This window comes from Enoplosus armatus, chromosome 9 (assembly GCF_043641665.1).
Source record: "Enoplosus armatus isolate fEnoArm2 chromosome 9, fEnoArm2.hap1, whole genome shotgun sequence".
NCBI classification, from domain to species: domain Eukaryota; kingdom Metazoa; phylum Chordata; class Actinopteri; order Centrarchiformes; family Enoplosidae; genus Enoplosus; species Enoplosus armatus.
Genome location: NC_092188.1, coordinates 12,139,138 through 12,148,646, shown reverse-complemented (window position 1 = coordinate 12,148,646; position 9,509 = coordinate 12,139,138). Strand labels below are relative to the sequence as shown.

The window sequence follows — 9,509 nt, the reverse complement described above, 5'->3', positions numbered from 1 at the left end:
ATACTAAAAGCCCAACTCTGATTTCAAAAGGTCTTTTTCGTGTGTGTGTGTGTGTGTGTGTGTGTGTGTGTGTGTGTGTGTGTGTGTGTGTGGTGGTGGTGGTGGTGGTGGTGGTGGTGGTGGTGGTGGGGGGGGGGGGGGGGGGGGGGGGGTTGACATGACGCCATAGCGGCTGTCAGAGCTCAGCCAATCAGCGTTCACTCTGCGGTGCGGCGCTGCAGAATGATACAGACCAGAGGGGTCGGCGTTCAGCTATGAACTTCAATAACTTCTCCACATCCGTCGATTAGGGTGAGTCTGAATTTTGCTCTGTGTTCACACACTTCGACTGTTAAGTCAAGAGGGCTTTCAGGCTTTCTGGTGGCCACATGTCTCATGTGAACAGACATTTTTCAGTTTGATAGTTGGTGGGTGTAACCCAGACACCGCTAGCTAACTTACCATTAGCATGAAGTTGACTGCTCTGCCTGTTTGACTGACGCACGTCATATGCATCGGAGAGATAACGTTAACTTTATCTGTTATTGTCATATCGCCATTAGGTAACGTCAGCCATACTCAGCTCTGAGACTGATGGTCTGTGTTTCACGTCCTGCTCACTGCTCTGAGGTTAGCTTACGGTTTTGTAGACTTGCTTTGCTGCTAACTAGGTGAGGCTAGTGATGTCAACAAACATGGCATCTTTCTTGCAGAGCTCAGAGCTGGGACAGAGAGTCACTCTGTGTTCTGTCTGACTCATACACAGTTCGAGTTTGGGAGGATTTTTTTGGCCGCCCAGTTTATTACAACACATCGGGGTCAGCCAGTCATCACCTGTGCTGCTCCATCTTTCTCCAGCACCAGACCGACTACAAGGGGGCTGCAGATATACTTAAATTATGCAATGAGGACAGATTATATGGAGGGACGCAGTCAGGATCCAGTTCAGTAGGTCATGACCAGACAGAACATTTCTCAAGATCTAAATGTCAGGGCTGAGATTCTTGCCAAAGCTATTTTTGGCAGAGCGTGCAGCCTAGCTTAACCTGTCGTTGGAGAAGAGAGTAGAGTTGCAACTCAAGCCAGAGACCACAGTAAAGCTACATGCTTTACTGGTGCTATCCCCCAGTTTCTGTCCTGAAACTTCAATATCCCTATGCGAGGCATGTCAACATTTACAGTAATATCTCCTGGGTTTGAGATTCTGGCACTTAATGCACAAGGATGTTTGTACAGGGTGTGCATGCAAAGAGCAATAGCTGAACCAGAGGAATATATTTCAGTTTCCTTTTACAAATACACTCAGTTGCCAGTTCATTAGATACACCTATTAAACGTTATGATCATTTTGGAGGAAGTATTTTATGGTGCTGTTGAACTATATTGCATTATACTGAGAGGTGTTTAGCCTACCCTCATTGGTATGACTGGGATGGACAAAATAATAGAAACACCTGTCAGTATAATGCAATACAATTCAACAGCACCACAATGATGATAAAGTTGATTAACACCTCTCTAAAACTATTTCAACAAAAACTGAACAAATGAATAACTTTCATGAGGGGAGGATGATATTTATTTCTAAGTTGTACCATGGATCTTTTTTGCCCCATATCAACTGTATTTCACTACATGGGAATGACATTATGTCTAATGTTAGGCTCATGAAATATGGGGTGAGAAATGGGATGGAAGTTTGCAGAAGTTTAAGTTTCTGCAGAGTTCTCCAGTACAACGAGCAGTTAATCAACAACCTGTTTCAGCCATTAATCTGAATGAAATTGAATTGCTCACGGGCAAAATATGTGAAGGGCAAATTATTTGACAATAAATGAATATTCAAATCTTATGCTTTAATGTCAAAATTACTGGCCAGTGTGGTGGGTTTGTGTTATTTACATGTAGACACCAAATCCTTTCCTGCATTTGTTGTTTTGGAGGGACTAATTTAAGGCCCTGCTACTGCCAGCCTGTCCCAACCTCTAAACCTCCTCACATAATCTCTTCCTGTATTCACATTGTTTGCTTAATGGTTGTATAGAGAGAACACTCTGTTCTCTGTAGATGAATGCGTCTTGTTAAAAGAACATCCAGCTGTTGCTCTCTGACTGCTGTGCCTCTGAGCTGTGTATGTATACCTCTTTAGTGGGTTTGAATACATCAGTGTTATGCTGTTTGTGTGTGTACCTGCAGTGCACCTTCAGCCATGCCTGTGACTTCTCAGCTGCTCAGGGGTTTGCCCCGCACCAAGGTTTTGGCATCCAGTCTGTTACCATGCCAACAACACCAGTCCCAATTAGGACCCATCACTTACCGACCCGCCTCAAGACGACCCTCTCATATGTGGCAGAGCTCCCAGCGCTCACGAAGTTACCAGACAACCTCAGTGCTCCGCAGCTACATCCTCTCTCCCCCGCAGGTCAACTCTATTCTGAAAGCCAACGAGTACAGCTTCAAGGTGTGTGGGGTGATTCACGTGTACAGAGAACACTTGCCGCCATCTCTACATTTCAGTTTTCATCTTAACATCCTTATATGTTGTGGTTCTAGGTGCCGGAGTTTGATGGGAAGAATGTGTCATCAGTGATGGGTTTTGAGAGTAATCAGCTGCCAGCCAACGCTCCTATAGAAGACCGTCGAAGTGCAGCCACATGCCTGCAGACACGAGGAATGCTGCTGGGTGTGTTTGACGGCCATGCTGGCTGTGCCTGTGCACAGGTAAAGTTGACTCTGCTATCATATGCTACTTGTCTTGATAATGTTGTGTTAAGTTTAGAGGATCCATTCCTTGTTTGAAATTGTTTAAAGCATTACTAAAAATTCATAATAGTATCACATCCACTCTCTACATACATGGAAGCAGGTTCTTTCAAATTAACTAATTGACAGAGAAATTTCTTTCATTGTCAAGTGATTGTTTTGTTGAAATATTTGGTTAAATATGAGACATGAAGTTTGTAAACATAACAAACTGGCTGGTGGGAGGAACAGATATATTTACTACTTACACACAAGTTTCTACTATTTGGTTAGATTAACAAATGTACAGAATGAACAACAAAACCAATAGGCTAGGAAGGGATGTAGCTGTGATATATATGCAAAATAAACAAAACAATTTATATTCAGATGTACAGTAAGAATGAATGCAGCTATAACTATGTGAGCCATGTGAGTAATGTTTAACTATGATTTAAGTTTCCAACCCTTCTCCTCTCTGCCAGGCGCTGAGCGAGAGGTTGTTTTACTACATAGCAGTGTCTCTGCTGCCCCACGACACACTGTGCGAGCTTGAGGCAGCGGTGGAGGCCGGCAGGCCCCTCAGTCCCATCCTGCAGTGGCACAAACACCCCAACGACTACTTCAGCAGGGAGGCTCAGACTCTCTACTTCAACAGCCTCCGAACCTACTGGCAGGAGTTAATCGATCTCACCAGGTGAGGACCAGATAACACAGCAGAGGATACACCAAAATATGTGTACTGGGTACTTGTGGCTTTTTACCTGTAAACCATTAACAATTCTGTATAATCCCATTTCAAAAGGATATAAAGTGCTGCCCAGTTTCTTGGCTTTTCAAACTGGACTTCCTGGTTTCTCATTTTATCTTCATCTGTACCTTGTAGCAACACACCCACACCAACACTGGTCCATCTGTTGTTTTGCCAATAGTGCTGTTGTTGGTCTCTGCTCTCGGCTTCTGGCTTCCTCTCTGTCTGCTTCACGCATATCGCTCTGTCTCTGTTTTCAGCCCAGGCGAAGTTCCAGACACCCGCGAGGCGTTGCTGAACGCCTTCAAGAGGCTGGACAGTGACATTTCCCTGGAGGCTCAGGTGGGAACTGTCTGCTGTCTTAATGTGAAACAGGCCTGCTGGTTCTTCTAAAAGCGTTTTGTGTTAATGAGGAACTCGGATGTTCTCCCTACGTCCGAGTTTCTCTTTAAATTTGCTGACTGAATCCCGTAAACAGACCTTTTTACATCAGTCCATGTTTGCAGATTTGGGAGTTCATTCTGGGTTTTACTCAGCAAATGTTCATAGTGAAAGGACTTCTGTGGATGAGTCCCATCAAACTGAACTCCCAAGTTATCGATATTCAAGTCTTGATCCAGACTTGAATATATATCGATAATATTGTCATTAAATTTGTCTGAGTGCAGGACTTGAGTGCTGTTTCACACTTTAGGATACATATTAAATATCAGCTTTGCCTCATGGCAGCAGTGCAATAAGCGTCCAAATTTAAAATTTTATGGATTAAAGAGGAGCTCAGGTGTCGTTGCCTCTCCATGTAATTTAAACCGTGTGCCATATCCTGTCTGGAGGCTCACAGCGTTATTTTGCAATGCAGGTCGGAGACCCAAATGCTTTCCTGCACTACTGGGTCTTGAGGGTGGCCTTTTCTGGAGCAACGGCCTGTGTGGCTCACATCGATGGATCAGACCTGTATGGAGAATAAACACATGCACACACACATTCCTGTCAATCTATCAAAGTGTTACATAACTGGATCTTTAAGATTCAAGATAAGACTCTCATTTGAACCAGATGGATATTTCTCAGCCTCGCTTCTTGTCCTCTCTGTTCCTAAAGGTTTATAGCCAATGCAGGAGATGCTCGGGCAGTGTTGGGGGTGCAGGAGGAGGATGGTTCATTCAGTGCTCACACACTCTCTAATGACCACAGCGCCCAGAATGAGGATGAGATGGCTCGGATACGGGCTGAACACCCTCCCTCAGAGAGGAAGACGGTTATACGACAGGTACTCCACCGTCTGATTGGCTTATTGTGGTTGCTGTTACAGCATTTATGTTTTAAAAAATGCCCTTTCTGTCGTCTTGTTTATCAGGACCGGTTGCTTGGCCTCCTCATGCCATTCCGTGCATTTGGGGATGTGAAGTTCAAGTGGAGTATTGAACTGCAGAAGCGTGTGTTGGAGTCTGGACCTGATCAGCTCCATGAAAACGAGCAAACCAAGTTTATCCCTCCGAACTACCACACACCCCCCTACCTGACCGCTGAGCCTGAGATCACCTACCACAAACTGCGGCCACAGGATCGCTTCCTGGTGAGAGAAGCCTCTTCAGTTTCCTCACCAGTTTCAGCATTTACAAATCCTCTCCGTGTTTGTTTCCAAAATACAAAGGAGATTTCTAGTCTGATAATCAGACCGAATTACCATTTAGTTTCAACGTTTTTCACAAATTTCAAGTATATACTGTATTAAAAGTGATGATTTCTGTAAGTCAGCTTTGGACAACCTGTACAGCTGCATAGATCTCATTCAAGTTTGTCGCCATGTTTCCGTCACTTATTTTTCATGGATGTAGCTAGCTAGCTACGTAGGAAGATGACATCCCCATTCTTAATCCCGCTTGTAAAGCTCTCAGTGACGACTATTTTCCCAAGCGTTATAAACAGCGGTCAGAGGGTACAACACCAGAGCTGTTTGACTCACTGAATTAATTGAGATGCGGGTGGCAATTTAGAGGTCTGGACACAGGCTAGGAGATTTCTGCCCTCTACAAAATGCTAGAATGACAGTAAGACACGTTATGGATCTGTCTTCTCACTCTTTGGGAAATGTGCACTTCATGCTGGTTTTTGTATCATTATGCTCATCAAAGATGGTGTCCTTTGGCACCCTTTTGGATCTTTTTGGTATTAAAAGATAACTACTGGTCCATGTCTTCTTAAAAAACAGAGCAGTCTTTCTTTACAGAAGCTTCTAGGCTCATGATTGCTCGTTGTATGACTTACTTTTTGATTTCTCTGGTGTGACATGAGAACTCTAATATCTTTGACCTTTGCAGACAACGGTTGTGTTTGTGAAGAAATAATTTGTTTTTCATAATCTCCAGTGTCAGAATTTCCCAAATTGGTTATGAAGTGTTTTGTAATGAACCTCATTTACTGATCTCACTCTTGGCACGACAACTTCACTGAGTATGTGAGTAATTTAGCTCATCTGGTGTAACAATCATGTGTTTTCTGATTCCATCCCTCCTCTGTCTGTCCCTGCAGGTGATTGGCTCTGACGGCCTCTGGGAGACACTCCACAGACAGGAAGTGGTTCGTATTGTGGGAGAGTATTTAACGGGGGTGCACCAGCGTCAGCCCCTCAAAGTTGGAGGCTACAGGGTCACCCTGGGACAGATGCAGGGGCTCCTAGAAGAAAGAAAGGCTCGCGTGTCTTCAGCCTTCGAGGATCAGAACTCGGCGACCCACCTGATGCGCCACGCGGTGGGAAACAACGAGTTCGGCACGGTTGACCACGAGAGGCTGTCGAAAATGCTGTCGCTGCCTGAGGAGCTGGCTCGCATGTACCGCGATGACATCACCATAATCATCTCTCAGTTCAACCCTCATGTGATTGGAGCACAGAGACAGGAGGGGCAGTCCTGAGCTGTACAAAAGCCATTAACTGAGGAGTACACACACACACAAAGTTGTGTAACTGAGTACTGTTGATCTACATGTAAGCACACTCTGTGGACAAACAGGCCATATTAGGAAAATATCTGTCCAGCAGTCAGAATGAATTGTTTTAACTCTATTTATGTAAAGAATTTGTATGTTTGTATGCAGTGCGAGAGAAGATCCGGTTCCTGATGAAGTGAAAAGATCTCCGTTACAAACTGGATTGTAGTCTCTTATATAACATGTTATATATGCTGCCAATATCCTCTGTCAGCCGCTTCAAATACGCTTCTCTGCGTGGCTGATGAGACGCTGTTACAAACTGACTTTTCTGCCAAAAGATTCAACCTCCTCGTCCGCTGAAAGACTCAGCGGGGTTGAGAAGATAGAAACTCCAAAGAGGGTGAAGGTCGGGACTTTACAAGTAAAGAGGTCTTTGTTGATGCAGCACTGACTCGACCTGCTTTTCTAACATACGCACTCTGTTGTTGTCTGGTTGTGTTATTTGCATCCCAGGCTTTTGCACCTGTGAGGCTGATGTTACGACAGAGGACTGTTGCATCGGTTCATTTTTACTACTTGTGTAGGTCATTGTATGAGTTATTCTTAGTACTGTCCAAACATACACACATTGTTTTACACTGCAGTCTGTGAGTATTTGGATGATGATGTTTACTCCAGCACAGTGGATTTCAAGTAAAACAGTGACAGCATCTGATGTGGATGTAAATTCACTTGAACCTCATTAGTGGTTCCCATCCTGTGTGAGTTTTCTAATACTGGATACTTTCACCTTCAGGCCTCTAAAATCCCTCAAATGAAACAATTTGAATGATCAAATAGATTTTTCTTCATTTTAAAGCCGAAAGGGTTGGGAGCCACTGAGCTAGTGATTGTTTTCATTTCAAATCTAATATGCTGGAGCACAAATATTTACAGACTGCACAGTCTAACAAGTCATTAACTCTTGGAAGTCTTGTACTGCGCATCACTACAGGTAGACTGATATGCACCTGGCTTTTTCTGTGACACTATCACTTTATTATTGTGGAACTTCTTCCCTGGAAGAAGTAATAATGTCTGTTGTGACATCTGGTTACAGCTGGAGTAAAATTAATGTTTGTAGTTTGGTTTTTTTCCGAGCTGTGTGAGGTTAAAAGGGACGAGTGTTCAAAGCCTTATGTTATATTGTTTTTTCTGACAGGTCATTCGCAGTGTGGGTAAGCAGACCACTGTCCTGACACTCTCCAGTTAAACAAGTTCAAGTGTATTTAAGCCCAAATGAACGAGCAGAATGTAAATTTGAAAGCAGCTGTTTGAATATTAAAGATTATTTATTCAGCTTTCGCAGTATGTTACAGTCTTCATCTACAGTTGTATAAATTGTAACTTATGTGGTTTAAGTTTTGTATATGGAATGGTTTAATAAAACACTGAATACACACCACTTGTATTTTTCTTGAGTATTATCCTACCTTATACATCCACTCCTTTCACTCTATACTCCACAGCTTTAATTAATATTAGATTTTACATAGAAAACGAAATGTTTTAGAATATGATGCATTGTGCAAGACTAAACTACCAAACAGTATATAAAATTTGAGCTTAAACAATTAGTTGGTAAGTCAATTCTTAAAAATTAGTGACTGTTTTTATAACTGCTTAATCAAAGTAATTTTTCATACAAAAATGCCCAACAATTCGTGGTTTCAGCTTCTCAAATGTGAGAATTTGCTGCTTTTTATTGTCTTAAATTACAGTAAATGGAATGATGTTTGGCTCTGGGAAAATGCGATTGACATTTCTCAATAGTATCTGACATTTATGGTCTATAAAATATGTCTATTCTCTACATAGTTAAATTGTTTGCTCACCTGTAGACACATTTTATATTTTTCTGTGTTCGGCTGACTAGAAGTGTATCGCTTGAACAATGTCTGCATTTTCCTACAGTTAAGACCAAGTTACAAAATATTTTCCAAGTACTTTCCAAGTAATTTACAGTTACATATCAATTCCTTTCCAGGAAATCATAGGAAACTGAGTGACCCAAAAAGTGTTATAGTTGTCACCCATATGTTTGTATTTACAGTACAGTCTATCACTAAAAGAAAATATATATACAAAGATGCAGAGGGAAGTTTGAGCAATACATTTTATTATTTAAGGTGATTAAAGGCAAAACAATGAAGAATTGTGTGCATTTGTTGTTACAACAGCTTCAGCTACATTACTACTGTAACTATTACTTGTAGTGTGTCACAGACAAGACAACAGTTTAATGTGATGTAATGTAGATGTAACAGTACGTCAGCATTTAATGCAACAATTTCATACAAGACACTTATACAACACACAAGACTATTTGAGTTTTAACATAACTTTATTTTCTTACCAAATTAAGGTTCATCTTGTGTCTCACCAAGGTTTCACAAACTAGAACAGAATGAAGTCACAATTAGGCAAAGGCAACAGAAAGCTATATTCTTCAGTTTAGAAAAAAAGGGTTCATTTAATTGAACTGATTCGGTTGTTTTTTGCAGGAAAGAAATGAGATAAACAGAACAATTTGAATCAATGAATATATTCACCGTTCCTAAATTCAGAGCTGGCTGTTTTGAAGTGGCAAATCTCAATCATTTACATAAATGAAGCAGTATTATGTGGAAATCAGTGAAATCAGTAATGTATGTGTGAGCATGGATGAGTGAAGAAACTAACAAAGCCAAACAAACAAACAAACAAAGGGGACCATGTAGGACCCAAGAGAAAAGACCAAAACCAACAATGCATTAGTCTGTCTCGCAGTTATTTGAAGTTATTTTCATGTTAACCGCCACTAGATGATGCTGCGGTACCAGACAGGCCGAAGTGTCTAATAAACTATGACACATACAAGAACTGAAAATATGCTGTCATCAACTGGACATTTTGTGTAATGGCTGAATTACAACAAAATATAATAGAATAAATAATAGAACAAAATATAACTGAATACACCTATAAATAATATTGCTAGTTAAATAATTAAAATGACCAAGTATATGACTAAAATATTAAGTCAAATACTATTCCTTTGACCTCCAATCAGTTGGTAGACAAGCAA

At 41.6% G+C, this 9,509-nt stretch overlaps 1 protein-coding gene across 1 annotated transcript; it reads left to right on the top strand.

Annotated features, from left to right (window-relative positions):
* The first annotated feature begins 202 nt into the window (after nt 1-202).
* pdp1 (pyruvate dehydrogenase phosphatase catalytic subunit 1) lies at nt 203-7,833 on the top strand. Its single transcript, XM_070911543.1, has 9 exons — nt 203-291; nt 2,176-2,440; nt 2,533-2,700; nt 3,207-3,418; nt 3,733-3,814; nt 4,332-4,426; nt 4,574-4,742; nt 4,830-5,048; nt 6,005-7,833. The coding sequence occupies exons 2-9, from the start codon at nt 2,189-2,191 to the stop codon at nt 6,383-6,385; spliced, it is 1,578 nt and encodes a 525-aa protein (XP_070767644.1). The 5' UTR covers nt 203-291; nt 2,176-2,188; the 3' UTR covers nt 6,386-7,833.
* Nucleotides 7,834-9,509: the final 1,676 nt, after the last annotated feature.

Excerpts from the sequence above, each read along its gene's own strand:
- pdp1 (XM_070911543.1), top strand. The coding sequence starts at position 2,189 with ATGCCTGTGACTTCTCAGCTGCTCAGGGGTTTGCCCCGCACCAAGGTT. Across the intron at positions 4,743-4,829 it reads GGAAGACGGTTATACGACAG|GACCGGTTGCTTGGCCTCCT; the intron begins GTACTCCACCGT and ends CTTGTTTATCAG. Across the intron at positions 5,049-6,004 it reads GGCCACAGGATCGCTTCCTG|GTGATTGGCTCTGACGGCCT; the intron begins GTGAGAGAAGCC and ends CTGTCCCTGCAG.